The 21,384-nt window shown below is 41.0% G+C and overlaps 1 protein-coding gene and 1 long non-coding RNA gene across 5 annotated transcripts in view; one reads left to right on the top strand and one right to left on the bottom strand.

Moving 5' to 3' along the window:
• clstn1 (calsyntenin 1) overlaps window positions 1-21,384 on the bottom strand; it is a 39,002-nt gene that overhangs the window by 16,977 nt on the left and 641 nt on the right. For 2 of the 4 annotated variants that reach the window (XM_086050807.1, XM_086050824.1), the window contains exons 2-3: window positions 2,903-3,025; window positions 704-733 (exon numbers count right to left, since the gene is read on the bottom strand). In XM_086050807.1, coding sequence (XP_085906933.1) covers window positions 704-733; window positions 2,903-3,025 — 153 coding nt within the window. The remainder of the gene's footprint in view (window positions 1-703; window positions 734-2,902; window positions 3,026-21,384) is intronic. The other 2 variants (XM_086050816.1, XM_086050832.1) reach the window with 1 other exon arrangement.
• Window positions 11,406-15,132, top strand: LOC147152688 (uncharacterized). The gene is made up of 3 exons (XR_015088413.1): window positions 11,406-11,573; window positions 13,992-14,360; window positions 14,624-15,132. It is a non-coding gene; the product is annotated as an uncharacterized LOC147152688 (long non-coding RNA).

The following is a 21,384-nucleotide window of genomic DNA, read 5'->3' as shown; positions in this document are numbered from 1 at the left end:
CTTTTTGTACATTAAACCTCAGCCTTCTTTGCAAAACTCATTAATTCACAACTAAATAAGGGGACTAAATTTGCATAATAAACATATTTCAACAAAAAGTAATGGATGAGAACTGGGGTTAGAAATATCAACTTGCTTGACATCCATATCATATGACAACTGCAGCCATGCTAATGGGATATATTAGTGGTGGAGGATAAAAAAAAAAAATCCACTATGCAACAACAGCAGAGAGTTTGCATTAGTTAACAATCTCAGCAGCTTTCATTTGAAGAGTTTACAATTTGAGAAATGTCAACATAAGGTACTTCACATGGAGGCACTGCAAAAACACTTTGTGCCTCAAATAATATTCAGAATTTTAGATTTTGAAAAAAATCCAGTTGGGTGAAGAACTGCTGTTTTGAAGCAGCCTTCTGTTTCCTGGTGATAGCTGAAAAACTGTTAGGGTCTGCAAACTGCGATGGATGCCTCATGCACAGATATTTCTAATTTAGGAAGCCCCACATCAAACTCTTCATCCAGTTATCAAAACTCCAAACTATTCTAAGGCAAAGGGGGAAAAAATATAAGAGTCGAGAAAACCAAATGGGGAGATTACGGAGCATGGCGAGCGTTTCTGTGTAAATGTGCAGATGCCATTTTGTGTTAGTGGGTTAATAAAAACGAGAAGCACAAAGCAGAAGAAAGAGCCCAAGATCACCTTCTTGAGTGAGGGTCACCTCAAAACTCTCTACAGGGAGGGGAGAGAAGATAAACCGGGGTCAGATCAAGAAGAGTTAGAAGCTCAGAGAAAACAGAAGACAGGAGGGAACTCACTGCGTGTTGACTTTCATGTTTAAACGCTCATATTCAGATCAGTAAAGAATCAAATGCCTTTCAAATAGTCGTGACAGAGTAACAGAACATCTTGACATACTGCATTTCCTCAGATATGGGCCCACACATTGGCAGTAATTACCACTATGACATCAGACCCCCGCCCCCCCCCCATGTGTAAACGTCTTTAGCACAACACACACTGCCTCCACAGCAGACATGGCATCTGTAAAGCTGATGTTTTTGGTGAGACTGTATGCAGCATAGAGAATTTAGGACGAAAGAAAAGTCAGAGAGGAGTTGGATAGGAAGCTTTTCAAGTGGATTATTTATTATTATATTATAGGGTAATTTAATGAAAGAATGGATCTCACAATATAAAACTGCACCATCAAAAGAAAGAGAATATATTGGTTCAAAGTCCAAAGTATCAATCTTGACAGTAAGAATGCTAAAAAGGACAAATATGCTTTTACGGTATATCAGGGCCTTTGCTGGTCTTGTCATTTTTGTTTTGCTTGACCAAAACAATCCTGAGTGGGCGTCGCTTTAGCGGCTGACCAGGAGCAGTCATGCAGTCCGAATTGTGAGCCTCAGTGTTCACCGCAGCTCTAATGACCAGCACACAAAGACTGCATGAATTCCTCGGCACCGCAGCCTGGATCAGCCGTCACAAAAGACTGCTAACGCTCCGGTATGCAAAAATGTAACATTGTAAAGAATATTCACTTGCTAAATGTGTTGCGGGAACAATTTTTCTCATTTCAAATAGGTAAACAAGTAAAAACCCTGTCCTCGTGCTGTCGTAAAATACGGTAGTCACTCTTGAACACATAACTCATTTTAGAGGTTGCCCAAAAGTCTGGGTTTAAACAATTCAACTCATCAGGTAGATATGGATAGACACGCTGAACAGCAGACTTGTTTTACAGCTAGCGCTTTGTGAGATGTGATCTCCTGTAGGATTTTCTCTTCCTTTCTGAATTGACAGACAGCGATTGGACCTCAATGGCCCTGACAGTGAACTGTATTTTTTGGCACAGATGGACTGACTAGAAGGCGGCCGGCATGACATAGTCAGTCATCCCTGCTGCCACGTGAAGTCAGCCTGCCAGCTTTGTCCACAGGGAGATACTTCACATGGACATGACGACTATTCACATCAGATAGGGCGGCGCAGCTGTTTAGCGATGGGAAAAACAAGCAATTGATACAAAAAGTCAACACTCAAATGTTTTTGGTATGCAAAAAGTCCATATTTCAGATATTTCCCATGTGTTCAATAAAAACTACAGTACAAATGATTAGAAAACCAAACTGTATTGATAGTCTCGTTTCAAGAAATCAAACTAAAAAAGGGTGTGATTTAATCAGATTCATAACTTTGTTAACCACATTTCCTCTGTGAAGGTAACGCTATAATCTTTCAGAATTTTACAATGACCTGGCATTGTAACAAGGGCGTTTGGACCTCACATTCTTTGTAACTGTAAAGTGGGTGCAAAAATGTTTGCCTATTTGCTGCTGGAAAGATCTGCACTTGGAAACATTACAATTCAACTGACGTTGTAAAGAAGTCACATTAGGAAGCTCCGACAGGCACGTGGACGGAAGTAGCTGGCCTGCTAAATCACACGAGGTAATCTGAGATAAAAATGGGTCGGATCAAGTGGTGCGAGAGCACTCAGTGGGAAGGGAATATAGCAGACAAAAGATCCCAACACTCTCATGTGATGTGAAAGGGTGGGAAATCATCTCCAGAGCGGTGGTGCTTTGAACCCACATGCAGAGTCAAGCACAATGTGATTAACTCCCCACCAAAATACTGTACCCTTTCATTAAACATGAAAGGGTAACATGAAAGGGTATTTCGTCTCAATATCAAATAGGTTCAGATTGGAGGATATGGTCCCTAGCCATCTAACTGTCATAGGATCACACATTTCCAAACTGGATGTGAAAGACCATGGCCTTTTAAAAAGTTAAATTAATTTATGCATTCATTCATCATAACCATTTCCTTATCAACTAATTGCACATCCAGTTTCAAAATCAGCATCGGCATTAAGTCCTGCTTCCTCACCTGCGTAGCGTAGAGGCGCATCCTTGTCCAGTGCAATTAAAGGGGGGTCCAGCAACACTTTGTCATCGTTCTCGGTCACGATGCCGTGGTAAGTCGTCTCGATCCAAGGCTTGTGCTTATTGACTGTGACAAACACAAAAAGCGCAGCATTAGATTCAATTAAAACTCATCAACATCATCAGTTAAAACCTGTATTTAAATGGCTACTAAGCACTAGTGATATGCATATTCAGGGTTTTCTCATAAATTCCTTTTATGGTGTCATGGATTTTGTCCTCATTATTTTCAGAACCTCTAACATGAGATGTAAAATCAACCGTAGATTTTCTATTAAATATTTCAGATGTAAGACATCCTTTGCTATGGCCCATCACATTCCAGATTTGACAGGAATGATAACTGCTCTTTGTGAAGTTCAGGTCGGTGTGTAGAACAGTGGTTGGAACTTTTACAGTGAGCTCCACGGCTGCAGAAAAAAGCTGCAGTGAGTGGCACATTTGGGTTGGCTAAAAGAACACCGACGGAGGGCAACTCTCTCACATCCAATGTGGGGAGACGCGAGATGATGCCGCCGCTATGCCACTGATCTCGCAATATGATGCTAAGCCAGCCTGACAGCACATAAGGACACATTCTCAGGGAGAGGGAACACTTTTTTTTTTGGTCCACAAGGACATCTATGTATTTATTAATCTTCTTTACTTGAGCTATTATGCTATTTTGGTGATAAAGACCGCAAGCATTACATAATCTCTTTGTGCATGCAAGACCTATTTATAAAGCGGTTTTACAAACTGTCGTCTTGCATTGAATGACTGTCTATTTAATTTTCCTGATTTATGAGGTTTGGTTAATTGTGTAGGGTCACCGTCAATATAGTGTAAGCCACATGATTCAAAGGAGGCAACTGCAACAATAACGACAAGTACTGGTAGCATAATGGGCAAGTGCCCCTCATGTATTGTGGGAAACTGTTCTAGTTATGTAATAATCCATCTGGTTAAATGTTATCAATATACATTACATAAAAGAAATAATTGGCGATGCGTACATTTTAGATGTGTGTTCGACATGAGGAAAACATTTCTCTTCTTATGCTCTGTTAGTTATAATCATGTGCAATTGCAACTTTCTGCGATCTCAAAATAAAAGCACTATTTTGGAGGGATGCTCCGATCGATCGGGCACCGATAATAATTACGACCGATTTTCGTGAAAAATGACGTGATCGGCATATTCGATCAACGCCTTTTATTGCCGATCAAAGAATCCGATCACCCGCACCTCATGCGGTGTGCTGTATGTAGTTTGCGTCTTGTAATATATGCCATGAAAAATGTACCTCGCAGGCGGAGCATGGCCACAAGTTTCAACACAACCAACTTAATCTGACATTTGAAGAACAAGCAATTGGGAGACTATGGTGAGTTTACATGGCTCACTAGATTGAAGCAGCAGCAACAATGAAACGGCAGCTAACGCAGCCCATGCTGACCAACTCAAACCCATATCAGCGCGACAGGCAAAAGGCAACGCAAATAACCAGGAAAATAATGAAATTTATCGGACTTTCACCATTCTCGGTGGTGGAAGACACCGGATTCCGCCGTCTGCTCGCCCACTTCGAGCCTCGCTAGCTACGTGCTACCGGGACGCAAATACTTCACAGACGTAGCTCCACCAGAGAGTGTATTGTAGAAAATGAAGGAAACCATTTAAGAGACTGGTATGTGTGCAGATGTTTGGCCACTTATAATTAGCATCAGAATTTCATTGCTCTGTGAAATTTTCATGATGGCTGGGTGATTTATTTTAGGACACCAAAGGCACTGTGTAGTGCCACATCTGGAGTTGAATTAGCATCACTACAAAAAGCTATGTTGAAATCCTGCACAACCAAGCCACAGTATTATCTGGGTGGAATCTGTAACTGGAATAAGATGTTTGACAACTTATACCCTAGTGACGATAAGCGGTTAGGAGAATAAATGAATGAGCATCGGAACATCCCTACTATTTTGTATACTTATTCATTTTGGCTGCCAGACAGCAAACCTTTTCCCTTTGTTTGATCATTGCTGAGCCACAACTATTTCATGCATAAGAAAGCATCACAAATCATGTCATTTACTAATGATATTCAGCAACACCAAATGCCCCATAAATACATAAACATTCAAATTACCCAACAGTATACAATTTATATACAATTTCTGGTCATATCCCGATCACTGAAAACGAATTACTTGCTACTACTCGCACAGGGCTGGAATGAGGCAAGCACCTCAACGAATGGGAATCACCCACTAAAAATGGCAAGACAATATTATACAGTGTTAACCTAAGAAGAAACACCTTTTCCATGGCCAAATTCAAGCACTTTTAAGGATTTTCAAGATCAGTTGTCCAGTTTTTCCTGTACCCTTCAAAAAGCAAAACCAGTGTTGAATCAATCCATAGCCTTGTTGTTTGAGGTCACCAAATGCTGTCCGTAGGAAATTTAGGGAAAATCTGCTCAAACCTAAGCTTAACATTGAACCTGCAGTTATCATTACCTGAATGGGGCATAGAAAATGAAGCAGTTTCTGTGGACTAATTACTCAATGTTATTGGTGTTTGCAAACATGTCTCCATTTGTGTTGTTTTATCAAATTGCTTCCCCCCCCCCCCCCCTTACAGCCAGTAGCGGAGCCTGAGCGGGGGCAAGGGAGTGGTCGCCCCAGGGCCCACAAGCTCACAGGGCCCATGATCGGTCCCCGTTTTGTAGCATGCGTTCATGTATATTGTAAATGTCTATAATATAATGATAAAATGCGCCGTGTGAGCCCCCTACACCAGTGACCCCCAACCTTTTTCTGCCACAGACCGGTTCATACAAGTCTATACCGTTCGCGGCCCGGCCTAGTAACTATTCACCGTCAGCGGGGGTGGGGTGGGGTTCCCAATACGGTTTGTAATCTGTTTGTTTACTCATTTGCTAGCGATATTAGCAATATTAGCGTTACCCGACGGAGATGCTAGCTTGTCTGTTAATAAAGTGAGCCAATCTAACACACAACGTGCTACTTTATTAAACTTATCTTAATCAACTGCTCAAAATGTCAAAAATTTCAATTTCATTAATTTATTAACAAAACTATACCATATTAATATAAGGCTAACGTACTAAAGTAAAAAATATTTTGTTTGTTTCAGAATACCTCACCTTTCATTAAGCAGATCTTGCCTTATAATTGTGGCTAATGACTATGTTACCATTTTAATGTAACTAACAAAAAGACAATAGTTAACTTTTTTTAAGTAAAATAATTTTGTCAAAACACTACCGTTTTTGTCCACATGGCACCGCCATAATCAACAAAAACTGACATGACACAGCTCTAGGTTACAAATTATACAATACATGCCCTGCACAGTACTAACAAGTAAAACAACCCTTTCAGTAGATCTTGATGCTTTTTTTCCTAACATCAAAAACAGAGGGGAATTTTAAAATTGTTTACCTTTCATGAAAATATCTTTTATCAGATGGACCTAAGGCTACTGTTCAAATATTTAGGCTACAAACTTCTGTTTTTAATACATGTCTCTCTCTTTAGGTTTTTTTATGGTTTTAATTCCACCTACATGATACCATTGAAAATAAAATCAGACTACTAAACATGAAAATATAAATGTCAACTTAGCTGTATGCTAGCCATGGCACTGGGGCTGAACGGGTAAAACATCTTAATAAATTCCAATTCAACTCCCACAAACGGACCTCACGATTGGAGGTGGAAGGCAGCCTTCAAGTGCCCACTTCACAGCGGCAACAAACTTGACATCATCCGCAAGTAGTGGTCTTCTTGCAGTTCCTTATTAACGTACTTTGCGCGCATCAATCTCCTGCATGGACGACAGCAAGTCAATTTATGTTTATGCCATGTAGACTGCATGCCTCCCCTGTTCTGAATTTTACGGAAATGAGAGGGGCATCTTCCACTGGCCGAGAAGCATGCTGTGTTCACTCCCACAACAACGCAATCACCCGTGTCTAACTGCGCATCTATGAAAATACCAAAACAAAGACAACTCCAACCCTGTGCACACTTAGACATCGCTTTGTGTAAGACTTGGCGCTGGGCACGAAAAGAATGTGCCATGTGCCAAGAAGAAACAATGACGTGATTGGAACAAATAAAGAGTTCATACAAAGAAAGATTCCTTGCATTCTGCCTGAAATAAAGCATGATATGCGGTTGTCTATTATCATGAGCAAATTATAAATGGGGTAGGGGGTTTTAGGAATTAGGGTGGATGAGATTAGAAAAGGGGCTTTGAGATGTACAGAATCCTCCTTGTGCAGGATTGAGTTAGTAATCTGAGAAGAAGTGGATTTTTTTCATTTAAATTAACTTAATTAGGAAACAAATTCATCCATGCCTGTAATGTACTTCCATTAAAGAAGCGCCAGACAAGACACTTTCCAATTAATATCCCAGTTTGTGGGTTATCTCCCCTTTGTATATTTTCATGATTATCATGTATGTAACAGTTTACAAAATCCCAGGAGGAGTACTGCAGATATAAAGCAAAAAAAACATTGAGTTATTTCAATACAGGTTGCCCTTATTGCATCATCAAACGGAAACCGTGAGTCTTACAAATGGAAACGCATAAATTTGGTGTGTATTACTTTCTGGCAGACAAATTCTACATGAAAAATGAGACATACTAAAGTAACATTGCGGGAAAAGCAGAATATCATAGAACAAACATACAGCACACGAACTGGACTTTATGAAAGAGAGAGACAACAAAAGGTGAGGAGATCAAGATGCAGAGAGATGGTGTGACACTCGAAACATTTATAATATGGCAACAGACAAGCAGCTATGCAATACTGTTACATCGCAAATAAAGTGAAAGGCATTTAATCCGATAAGTAGATGTGTCCATTTATTCACTGACAAGGTCAATCAATCAAAGCAATGAAAGCGGCCATTTGACCAAATAGCAACTTCTGGAGACTTCACACTCCCTGTCTGGTGAATCAGGACTTTAGAAAATGCACATCAGGTGCAACGTGTAAGATCAAGTCCATTCTGCAGAAGGGCGGACAAACCACGTGACCACGCAAACTTTGCTGTGTCACTGCAGAGCTGCTGTCCTCCACCCGCTCTTGCTCACATCTCACATCCTCTTTCTCTCTCTCTCTCTCTTGTACACAACACACATAGCAGTGACGAAGCATAACTGGAGAAATATGATGCGACACACAAAGTTAACCTCCAACATTCATAAAGCTGTCAAGAATAAACACAGCATAGAGTATTATTTCTGTGGTGAAACATTAAGACAGCTTGTCAACTCTCAACCAAGTAGCAGAAAGGAGGCAAGAGGAAGAGTGAATATTTTTCTCAGCGTTACTCATTCATTTATTCTCCTAACCGCTTATCGTCACTCGGGTGTAAATTGTCAAAAATCTTATTCCAGTTACAGATTCCACCCAGATAATACTGTGGCTTGGTTGTGCAGGATTTCAACATAGCTTTTTGTAGTGATGCTAATTCAACTCCAGATGTGGCACTACACAGTGCCTTTGGTGTCCTAAAATAAATCACCCAGCCATCATGAAAATTTAACAGAGCAATGAAATTCTGATGCTAATTATAAGTGGCCCAACATCTGCACACATACCAGTCTCTTAAATGGTTTCCTTCATTTTCTACAATATACTCTCTGGTGGAGCTACGTCTGTGAAGTATTTGCGTCCCGGTAGCACGTAGCTAGCGAGGCTCGAAGTGGGCGAGCAGACGGCGGAATCCGGTGTCTTCCACCACCGAGAATGGTTGGCCATCAAGTCCGATAAATTTCATAATTTTCCTGGTTATTTGCGTTGCCTTTTGTGGCCAAACATCTGCACACATACCATAACAATTTTGGACAGGGGTAAATATAATTCATGACAATCATGTAAAATTTACCTGATTATTTTAGACAGTAAAGGAATTTATACCTACACTATTTTTAAACAAGCATTACCTCGACAAAATGTAGTGTACCTACACTTGTAAAAAAATGTAAAAAAAAAAAAAACAACAACAAAAAAAACTATAATCTACCGTATTTCCCGGACTATATGTCGCAACGGGGTACAAGTTGCACCAGCCATAAAATGCATAATACAGAAGAAAAAAAACATATAAGTCGCACTGGAGTATAAGTCACCCCCCCAGCCAAACTATAGAAAAAAATGCGACTTATAGGCCGGAAAATATGGTACTCAATAAATGTACACTGCAAAAAACAAATTAGAATCTACCCAATAAATGTAGGGAAACAATTTGCGGCCACTTTAATAGGGTAAATGTAATTCATATATTTGGAGTAAACACTACAGTACCTTAATAAAACAGCTATGAAACACTTTATCCTTAAAGTGGGAGTCAACCTAAACATGTTTTTTTCAAGAATATGTGGCCTGCTAGTTGAAAGAAGGCAATATATTAATATGAAATATGAGTTAAGCAGCAAGATCCGCCCGTTCTTAGCCATCTCAGGGGGTGGCCATTTTGTCACTTCTGTCGAGTGAAGATGACATCACAGACCTTAAGGGCTGAGATAACAAGCAATCACGTATCACCTGTTTTCTGAAGCTGAGCTATGATTGGTCGTTATCTGAGCCAGGGTGTGTGATGTCATTTTCAGTCGACAGGAATAACAAAAAGGCCGCCCCCAGAGATGGCTCAAAATGGGTGGATTTTGTTGCTTAACTCATATTCCACAAGCACAATATTAATCAGAATGCTGTGTTTCAACACGTGGGCCTGCATATAACATATTTGTAAAAAAATACATATATGTATTTGAGTTGACATGTGCTTTAAACTGACAGTTCTGGTTCTATTCTTGTATTTACTGCAATATAATCATGCAACGCATTCGCCTATCAGCGCTGCATGACTCAGGTGGAAGAGCGGTCGAGCCCCAATCCAAAGGTTACAGAATTAATACTCAGCCCTTGTGAGCATGTCATTAACTGTGTCCTGAAGCAAGATAGTGATGCCCCAGTGTCACATCGTCGACGTGTTCCATTCACATTAGAAGTTGCTTTTGTTTTTGTAATGTGAATGAGCACTACATCAATCAATGTCAATAATAAAAGAGAGCAAAGCACATTGTAGAATCAACCCTAGCATTTTGACGTAGGTCAATCGACAAAGGGTGGACAGTTTGATTTTATGTAGCGTTGTCATGCAGTGGTTAACCTCCTTTGTGTGAGAATGTCACATGGTTACATTGCCTGCAGTTAGTTTAGGGTTTTATCATGTCTTATCACACAAAAAACTGTATATTGGTATTTCAATTCTATTTAAAAAATACACACACAAACCAGTGGGCCTGGAAAGGGTGTTCCCCATGCAAGGTTCCACTTTATTTACAGTTACCACAGAGCCATGTTCTCCTGCAAGATCTGTGCTAATCAACCACAAAGAAAATGTGTGTGACAGTTTGTCAATACATACAACAAAGCATTTAAAAAAACAACTGCAAAGGCCAATCTTTAACAACAAATTGGTGGTCACTCCACTTCATCACAAAGTGTGACATCACTGGCGACACTTTCCTACACACAACAGGGAAACTTTGCAACCCAAATACAATGTGCTTTTTTGAAGGAGGCCTAACTGAAAGACTTTGACCCGACAACCATCATGAAATACTTCCTGAAAGACCATTAGAGCCACGCTAGGCTATGGTAAGCCTGAGACTCAAAAGGACACGTCCACCGGTCGCTTTCAAACACCTAAAGGGCACTGCACGTGTCCAGCTCCTGTATGATACTCACAAATGCCACAGTCCAAACCAAATATACCACTGCCAGAGAGTTGTCATGCTGCTGCGTTACGCAGCGCTAGCCGCAGAAATGCTCGAGCAGCTGTCCACATTGCAGCATCATGACTGCAGCAGATGATCAGGCAGTCATTATCAGATAATGCCCGGCCCGGCACCCTATGAGAGGATGTTGTGTAATGATGGGGTGGGCAAGAGAGATAAAAGCTATGCTTTATTAATGGCACTCAACCACCTATGCCACTGCTATTGAGCAATGAAATAGTTGCCCGTTTTCAAGTTATTACTTACATGGCGAGCTTGCTACCAGAACAGGCATGGGCATCCATCCGCACCCACACTCGGAGTGGCCCTCGAATAATTAAGAAAATAAAAAATACAAATGAAAGATGTAATACCAGTTGTAAAGGACCACACTAGTCCTTGAATGCTTTTGTTTTGTCAGGACTAAAGCAGGTTTTATTACTTAAATGTTTTGTCTACGTTGTCCTTTTTTATGAATATAAAGATTTAATGACTTGTGTTTTTGTTTTCTATTTTTGCTTTGGATGGATGTGTGAAGTTGGAATATGTAAATGGGTCTTGTGTATGTACTTTGGGGATTGAATTTTGTCCTTTGAATGACACCATAGCGCCACAAGAGCCTGAGCTGTAAAGGTAGCCACACAGGTGTGGGAAATTAGGAAGCTGATTTGTTTGGGCCTGCGCCACAAGGTTTTATCACCAGGCTCTAGCTTGATGCTTCATTTTCACTCAGAAGGAGACTTTGCCACTTGCGTTGGACTGCAGAAGAGATTATTTTACATTAAGCCATCTTGGTGAGCGCAGTGAGGTATGTTTGTTGATGTTTTAATATTGATGCAAAAATGTATTTGGATTGTACTGTGAAGATTGTGTGGTGATTTGCTTTTTTTGTGTTTTGTATGTCCTGGCACGCAGTTTTCACTGTGCTAGGGTGAACCCAATGATGATGCGACAGAAACTAAAATAAAGGACACCTATGCATCAGTCGAGACTCTCTCTTTGGGGATCCAAGGTTTACTTACACCTCTGATAACCCATTAAGCCCGGGAGCGCATAACCGCGTTTCTACCACTAGAGCCGACAGCGCTGTTGCGTCTTTCTACCTTTCAAACCGGGAGCACAGATACGTCACAGTCCTTTTTTAATCCAATTCTCCGTCTCTTAGCCAACTTGATGCATCAGAATATACATATGACGGGGTCGCGAGACCGCGGAGGATGTCGTGGAATTATTTCAAGCCGTAGGTAGGCTAATGGCGGACGCCGTCGATCGCCGGGAGCTCTGATTAAAGTAACGGCAGTGATGTATAGACGATGTGCACGACCAGTGGAACCAGTCGAACGTGATATGATTTGGTTTGTAGACAATTACGATATTGACGTCTTTGTAACAGAATAGAGGATGGTAATTACCACTCGATTTAAAAAAATAAAATAAAATAAAAAAAAAAATTAAAATAGTGCTTCTCTTGCACTGACACGTTATTTTTACATCTTCGACTGAAACAGTAAATGATCAATTCTGCCTGTGTGAAAGCCACATGTCTAAGCTCACAAATTCTTTTGGAATTATGTTTCTGTCTGCTACAGGGGCTGAGATATTAATCATTTTGTAAGTGTTGAACTTCAGGTTTTCAAGGGTAATTCCAAAGGCGACCTTAGGTTTTGGGGAGCTGTTAAGAAAAGCGCTTTAGGCCCAGGTTAAACAGAGGAAAGGCAGACATTACTCACAAGCACCTCCAACCCCGTGGCTGTAATTGTGCATCAGAGAAGACAAACATCTCATAGCCACCACAACACCAGTCTCAAACAACAATGATCTGTTGTTCACACAGTATTGACAGTTCGTTTGAAGTGCGTAAGGAGTTAATTTGTCTTGCAAAAACATGGATACATCCCAAAAAATCGATCAAGTCGACCATGAAAGATGGCCAACAGAATTTTCTTTTATAGTCCCGAAGCATTGCTGGCACCATTGTAAGCCAGCCACACAGACATTTTCCAAGCCACATAAATCCATTCCGCTCTAGCTAAAACCACTCATGACATTTGCGCTCTTCCTCTCTTGGTGGAAAGTCTGATTACAGGATTAGTCGAACGAAGAGTCGTTAAGGTTCTAAAATGATTCGATAATGAAGAGCCCTACTTAAATGTTTTACAAACGCCTATGGTGGTTTAATTGGACAAGCGGCTGTTGTGATGAACTCGCCTTACAGAGGGTACGCGTATCCTGGACCAACTTTACTGCCCTATAGCACACTGTTTTCACAAAGGTGAGGTGAGTTAATTGATAATTTTTTGTGACAACTTTTTTTTTTTTAATGTCCAAGTGCTCAGAATTTCAGCTTCTCAAGTGTAAATATTCTCAGATTTGTGTTGTCCTCCATGACAGCAGATTGATTATATTTGTGTTGAATCAAAATAAACATTTTCTTTTACTTTCGAAAACTATAATCAATACTTTTGCCAACTTTCCGAAAAGTTGTGGATCAAACTAGTAACTGAATCATAATTAATTTACTTTTCCTGCACAGTTGATTTACGTAATGTCTTGTTTTTTAATAAAGGGATGGAGGTCAAAACATTTTAAAAATCAAATTCATTGATTAATTGGCACATTAATCAATTATTTAAAAAAATCATTAATTGCAGCACTAAGATCTAGTGACTAAACATTTTTTTAAATGCCGCATCTTTTCACCAGCGAACAAATATGCTGTCTAACTGCAAACTGACACAAATACTGTAACTGGTGATTTGCACCCACAAGTTTCCATTTGAAATGTTCCTTTGCCAGCTTGGTTTTCATTTTAATCCCATAATGTCTAGCAATAGATAAGAAATGGGAGACTCAATCAGTCAGACCTTGATGTTACCAGGGAAACAGAAAAAATTTTGCTTTAACGGTTTAAAAAAAGAAAAACTTTTTTTTTTTTTTTTATAAAGTGTAATACTGAGTATGTGAGCAGTGTACACAATTCTCAAACTTTTCAAGGTTGCCAACCATCGGTGGCGGCTGCAGGTTATGCTGAGGTCATCCAAATGAACAAAAACTGCTGCCAAATTGGTGAAGATGTCATGCAAATGCTGCCTTGCATTAATAAATGTGCTTTATGACTTGCGCAAGTGACTCTCTTAAATCGACACCATAGGAAAAAGTAAGGAACAATCTGCTCATGGTCTGAAACAGTGAGCACACTTCTCTATTTGTCCATCTTGCCTTACAGCCTCCTGAGCTTGTTGATGCGAACCGCCTCCAAAACAGAGTGGTGAGTGTTCAAGGCGGATTTAAACAGCCTGGAACCTCAAGACCTCGGGGACCTCCAATCTCCACATAGGGGCGCCTCTCAGTTCCCATGCCAGGCAACAGCATTTGTTTGTCTTCCACGCAATTACAAGCACCCGACAGAGGGTGCACCCACTGCGGGCGTGGAGCTCCTCTGAGGAGGGGGGGAAGGCGGAAGCTGGGGGTCTGGAAGATGCAGAGCCTTGAATGCAACTCAATCGCGTCTCTGTGCAAACAGCACAAAAGGGCCTCTGAGAGTGAAGAAGTGAGATGTCTCGAGCGGCCGGCTGATACCGACCTGCCCGAGCAGGTAACATGTTCTCTTGCCCGTTTCCCCATAATAGCTCAATGTGGACATGCCATCACATGAATACATTTTTTTTTTTCAATTAACATCATTAATTCTATCATATGTACACTTAACTTCAGCCAGACTTGAGATATTCCGATTCATTTTGTAAAACGCTCAACAAAGAGGCAAACTGTCCAAGTGTTCCCTTGTCCTGCATTTCCACATCCAAATATGACCAATTGAACACAAAAGACCTCACATGAATGTAAATGCTTCCGCAGGGACCAGCACATCAACTTCCGAGTCATCTGGTGTGGACTTAAATATTCACAATGACCCGTTCTTCAGGGTTGACTGACTCCGTTCCGCCTGAGAAAGCACCAATGAGAGCAAAGTCACCGCTCCTCTTATGACCAGTCTCTTCAGGAACTCTGGGGCAATGCAATTTACCAAACAGGAAGGGTTTAAAAAGTTTGGCACTTTCTGGGGATTATCTCATGTACACATTCTTGAAGGATTTGAGTCGTGGACCTTCAAACACAGGGGACATTGTAATATGCTATAGAGAAATCCAGACTCACAACTCCAGCACTAAAAACTGTCCTTTGTTCCAAGAGAAATCGCCCCCCCCACCCCCCCAAAAAAATCAATCAGCTTGTAAAAACAGAGCTCTTCTGGGAGGCTAAGTAATGCAGACACAAGACATTTGGTAATGGTTACCATCTGTTTTGAAATAATTCTTTGGATGGCATCTTGTAGAATTACCGGAATATATCATCAAATAACCTACTGTACTGTTTGTATTTATTTTCCTAGAAGTGCTTCCAGATCATATACAGTTGGTTTCTCAGCCTTTTGTGATCCAGCCTTGACAAGAAGTGGCAAAAATGTCTCATTCCCGTTAATCAAAGATATGCTTATGAGTACTTTTTCTTTTTTTTTTTTTACTTACATGTTACCATCCCAAAGATGGCAAGGCAAAAACATGAGAATCTACAGTTGGCCTCTCCCATGGAGGTCTCACAGCCTTTGAGCAGCTTTATACGGCCTAATGATTTAAAAAAAAAACCCAAAAAAAACACCATCTTGCTTCAGTTACCAAAGACAGAATCATTAAAGTTTGTATTATACCTTATATCGTGTTGCAAACCAACATCAACACATCACATCCAATCCTCAAAAACCAAAACGCTAATTTATCATGCTGCCATTGATTTGAATGTTACGAACATGTCGCCACCTCCAGCTGTGCCCATCAAAGTTGAACACCCGACAAGAGAAAAGGCTTTTATCATACTAAAAGTGAACAAGTGTGGTTACGTCATCTTCCCAAATTCTACCGTAACGGTCTGAAGCTGTGTTCACACTGCATGGCATGATGTCCAATTTGGATTTTTTATTAAATATGATCTTTTTACATAGGCGTTAACGTTACAAAAACAAGTGCAACTTCTGATGTGAACGGAACTTATCCGTGAAGTGACACGCATGCGCACAAAACACGACGTCACGTGGTACACTGTTTATGGTAGTAAAGGTACGTTTTTGATTGAATAATTTTTTGGACAAAATAACGACCGCAAGGGCCGGTATTAGCAACATGACAATTGGCAGAAATCTTTGTGGAATGAATGAGCACGCCAAACGCCGCGAAAAAAAATAATGCACGAAAAAGAATTCAATACTAAAGTACATAACCTATTCTACTGCCCATATTGCTCTTCTCACAAATAATGTTCCATTTTTGACAACGTTTGAAACCTCACTGTAATTTTGATGCATCATCTTGGAGAACCCCACAGAAGTTTGCCCGTGCAATCTTATTGGTGGATATTCCGAACTGAAACTCATCAGCCAATCATGGAAGGAGTTGCCTGAGTAGCAGACGAAAGGAAAGGTCAAGGAGATATGTTGAGACGTAACAAAGCTATACTGTTTTAATCTAATTTGACAGCATTTTAAGACCATTTTCTTTAAGTGATATGACTCAAAAACATTTCCCCAAATGGCCATTTTGCCAATATAAAACTCTGAACTCCTCTGGAACCCATCATGCGTTTTTCAAAATTATTAGCGTGATGTACTCAGTTTGAAGTGTCCATTCCGACCAGACTCAAAATGTGGACAGACACAGTCATTTTTGGTTCATCTTGTCATGTTGCTAATGGCATTGGCCCTCTTGAAATGGAATGATGCTAAAGGACTGAATGAAGGCACCCAGCGCTCCTCTCGGCAGCACAACAGAGAACAAGTTCACCATCAGCTGCAAGATCTCACATTTGGGGTGTAACGATACGGTTTTTGATACGATACTTATCGATATTCTCTTTTGTGGAAAAAAAAATTAGGATTGAACACATATTTTCACATTCAATTAACCTGCTGCTGTGATTGTTCTGTATATTAAAAAAAAACAACTGTATGTAACAGTAAACAATGTTGCCAAAAGGCTTGCATAATCTTTTTCAAACAGATCAGCTGGTCTGGCAGCAGAATACTTTTCTGTGTGCTCCCAATGGGCCTCATTTACTAACCGTGCGTGCACACCAAATTGTGCACAAAACGTGTTGCTGTTTGCGATTCTGGTTGAAATGCATCGGCAAATTGTCGTCTTCCTGTTACATGTCACTCAGCATTTGCAGAGGCTTTACACGGTAACCATCTTGTCAGAGCATCTCCTTTCTTGCAAAGTCTCCTTAGGCAAGTGAACGCCTTGGCGTCTTAAAAATCTCCTCTTTCTCGCCACCATGAGCCATGCCGTGTTCATGACGTAAATCCCAGGTGCCGACCCAAAACCAAATTATTGATTAAAAATAACACTCAAACTTGAATACAAAAATAAAAGGGTATAATTTTAATTATATCAATTAAATCTATCAATAACTTGTAAAAATGACAGATGCAGTGTCAATGTCTGCTCAGCATCGTTAACTAGTCCAGCGCAATCGGTGTAGATAGATGTGATAAAAACAGCCCATAGCAAATGTACTTATGTGGGGATGAATTTCAATGTGCTGAAATGCTTTGAACGAGGTGAAACCAGCCAGATGACCATAGAGTTAATTTGGTGATCCTGCACAACCCTGTGAAAGTGACTGACGGACAATCTTCAATGGATCAATGGAAGTACTCGTCCAGTTAAAGTGGCCTGGGCGAGCGCTTTGCGTGCCATGTGTCATAGCTGCTTCCAATGGACCATGGGAGAAAGAGTGAAAGGTGGAATATTTGCCACACATCAGTACTGGAATACACAGATGAGATCTAGACACCCCAGTAGGTAAACTCTGAAGGTATTATATAAATGTAAATGTTTACAGAAGGGGAGGGGGCCTTAATCAAAAACATTTGGAGCTAAAACAGTCTTGCCACATGACCAGCTTTTAAACGCACACACTGTCGGATAATATGACTTTTTTTTTTTTTGCCGTCACGATGCATTTGTAGACAATTGTGAGTGGTTTCATACATTTCAAAACGAAAAAAGGAGAATTCAGAAGTGCGGTAGTGCTGCTGGCCAGTCAATGCGGCATAGAAAGAAAGAGTGCTGCAGTGCGAGCGAGTTATGTGAAATGTGGTGAATTTCTTTGAATGTACAATCGTCCTTCCTGACAACCTCAATTTCAAATTACTGTAGTACCTTAAATACACTACAGAAACAAAAGTACAATAATTTGGAGAGATAATATACGTGAGGAAGCCCATTGCGACATTATGCAGCAATTGAATTAAATTAAACCCCTTTTGATCATTTAATCATAATTGAATTTAATCATGAGATGGTGAGAGGTTGCTACTGCAACTGTTGATAAAACTTGTGGTTTGCAAAAAAACACAAAAAAACATGCACATTGTTATGTCATCTATGACAAAAGCTTCCTCATCATTATTATCCAAGACCTGAACATGACCGAGGTCAACCCGAGTGCGCTTCTGGGGTGATAAGACAGTAGCTGGAGATTCCGAAGCAACAGCATGCTGATAGAACACAAACCTGGGCTGATACAACACAAACCTTCACCCAGATGGTGATTTCACACTTCGCTTTGGCTGATAAGTGCGGGGAAGCCAGCAGATGCAGCTCACAAAAACTGCCCTGGCTTGGAGGTAAACAGCCATGAAACGGTTTTGGAATGAAAACCGATAACGGATCCTTCTAGTTGGTGTTTGGCTTGTTTACATGATTGTGTTCTTTTGGACCCAGCAATCATATAATGAACGCTTTTGTAGATGACATTGTTACAGTTATCACAATAGTGCTTGTATACTTCTCTGGCAAGGCTACATTTACTTACTAGGGCTAGCTTAATGCTAACACATAATCGATCACAAAAATATCCATCCATCCATCCATTATCGATAACGCTAATCCTCACAAGGGTCGCGGGGCGTGCTGGAGCCTATCGCAGCTGTCTTCGGGCAGTAGGTGGGGGACACCCTGAATTGGTTGCCAGCCAATCACAGGGCACACAGAGACAAATAGCCGCACTCACAATCACACCTAGGGGCAATTTAGAGAGTCCAATCAACTTACCATGTATGTTTTTGGAATGTGGGAGGAAACCGGAGTACCCGGAGTAACTCCACACAGGGAGGCCGGAGCCGGGATCGAACCCACGACCTCTGAACTGTGAGGCTGACGTGCTAACCAGTCGAACACCGTGCCGCCCATCACAAAAACATGTCAATGCAAAATTTTTGCCCCAAGGTATATTGCCCGCACCATTGTCCGCCATCCACACAGACATTTCCAGGCCAAATAAGTCCATCATACTCCACCGAAACCACGCATGACCTTTTGACAGTCTACTAGCACCCTTTCTTGGTGGAAAGTTCACACTGCTGTCAGTGAGACTTTCCCTGCGAGGGGCTTGTCTCGTCAGGTGTCGCCACAGCGATTGTATGTTTGGCAGAGACTTTACACCGGATGCCCTCCCTGATGTATCCCACTCATTTCGATCCAGGTTTGCTATCGGTAGCGTCTTGGAATTAGGGTCCAGCATACCCATTAACAGAGCTGGGCATTCCGCCTAACCGACGGACCGGTCCGTCTATCCGCCTATGACGGACACGCATTTTGCTAGCGCTAAACGGGATTTTTTTTTTAAAAGGACGGATAAAGCATAAGCAGAAGTGGATTTTCGCCCGTCTACGTAATCGTCTATAACCTGACATTGATGATTATTGTTTCTTTTGATGCAGGTAACTTTGCTGCTTGATTCGTGTATTTTACATCAGGCAAGTTTTTGGACGTCACATCCAGCGGGTCACAACCTAGACTGTAGACAAGTCACAGACGACTCCTGTTAGTGCTGCTTGTATTCTGCCCGTTATCTCAGAAAGACACACGCCGGGTAAGCACTGTTGCTATGGAACTTGCAGAAACAACTCCAAACACTACGATCGATCGTCCACACATGAAGGATGTATTCTTTATTTGTTTACTGAAGCCATACACTCAGAGGGATAAATGTGAATGATGGGTCAACTTGTGCGGACGCCCAAAAGACCAGTTTAACGTCAACCCTTTCACCTTCATATATAGTAAACATTTCGGTAGATGGAAGCGCAGACGGAAGCACGTTTAAAATGATAGATGGACCAACCGATAGGCAAATACTATTTGGTCCGGCTGTAGGCAGAAGGCGATAAATGGATTGCATTTTTTTTGTAAAATGCCCGGCTCTGCCCATTCAGATATTAGCATTCATGACTGGGATTTGAACGGTGGTCTCCTGCGTCAAGGACGCAATCCACCATTTTTACGATTATGCCAATTTTGTAATTATGGAGTGTAATAATCGTAATTGAATTTCGATTAATTGCACAGCCCTACAGTGAGTGTCTCATTCTGACTCCGTTATACAGTAATAATAAAGATACTGACTCCTGCCATGAATAGCAAATAACCACAACTGAAAAATGTTCATTAAAACCATACTGTTTAAACTATGATCCCAAAACAAGTTAAATAGCATTTTAAACCTTTCTTACATTTTGCTTAAAAATAAATGGTGTATAGATTTTTTATGGGCTGCAAGAGCGTGTGTACATGCACATGAGGTGAAGAATCTCTGTAACTTCCACTAGCAACCCAGACTGAACTTAGCTCCCCCAACATACAAAGCTTGTCTCTCAGTCAAGATGTATCATTTCAACCTACTCCCTTGACACATATTGTAGCCTACTATTTTCCTACATAAACGGGCTTTGGCAGCCTCTTGTGGCCTTATAAGACATTTCAGAAAGAGCATAAGAACAGTGACTAGGCGGGGGGTTTAGAGTAGTTGAAATTCCACCTCTGAAGCCAGTACAATACCGGAATAACTGAGTATCTGTGGCCGTACTGATTATATAGGGGGGGGGGGGTGAATAAAGCCCAACATGAACAGGTAGTGTAAAAGTGGTTCAAGACAGGTGTAAATGACCATCCAAAACCAACACAGCATTGATTATTTCGCCATGGTGTTTGACATTCTACTTTGTCTCTTCTTCGCCTCAAGAAGATCTCAAGCTTTACTCTCCATGACACGCTGATGCGCAGTCAACTCCAAAACTCGCTGGGTGGGTTGACTTCCACGGTTTCACACGAACAGCCCGGTGATCGCGTCTGAGCTGTGGGACAGCAGGAGCGAGGTGCACCGCCTGCAGCAAATACATACAGACCTGCAAGCCCATCAACCCTGAATGACGTTCTGCCTTGATTAGGGAATTCTCACGACACTACGACCGGAACCAATTGTTTTTTTTCCTCAATGATCCCATTCGTCTTCATTATCCAAGATGGATCTGCAATGCGTAGTCAGCACAAGGCCTGCTAATGACAATAATAAATATGGAGGTTTTTATTCAGTTTAAACCTCAAAACGAAATCACTCCACGTTTAATGTGCGTTAGTGCATGTTGCATGTGTATAAATGTATTTAAACCGGTAAACAAATGAGAGGATTTAAAGGAGAAAAAGGCGAGCTCATTATTTATTTACAGCAGCTAAAACACGACGCGGTGCAGTAGACGGCTAAAAATAGACGGATAGCAAAAGACA

Source organism: Filicampus tigris, chromosome 1 (assembly GCF_054856515.1).
Source record: "Filicampus tigris isolate MCC_2025a chromosome 1, RoL_Ftig_1.0, whole genome shotgun sequence".
NCBI classification, from domain to species: Eukaryota; Metazoa; Chordata; class Actinopteri; order Syngnathiformes; family Syngnathidae; genus Filicampus; species Filicampus tigris.
Note: the sequence above shows the minus strand (reverse complement) of the source record. Positions and strands in the feature narration are given on the sequence as shown.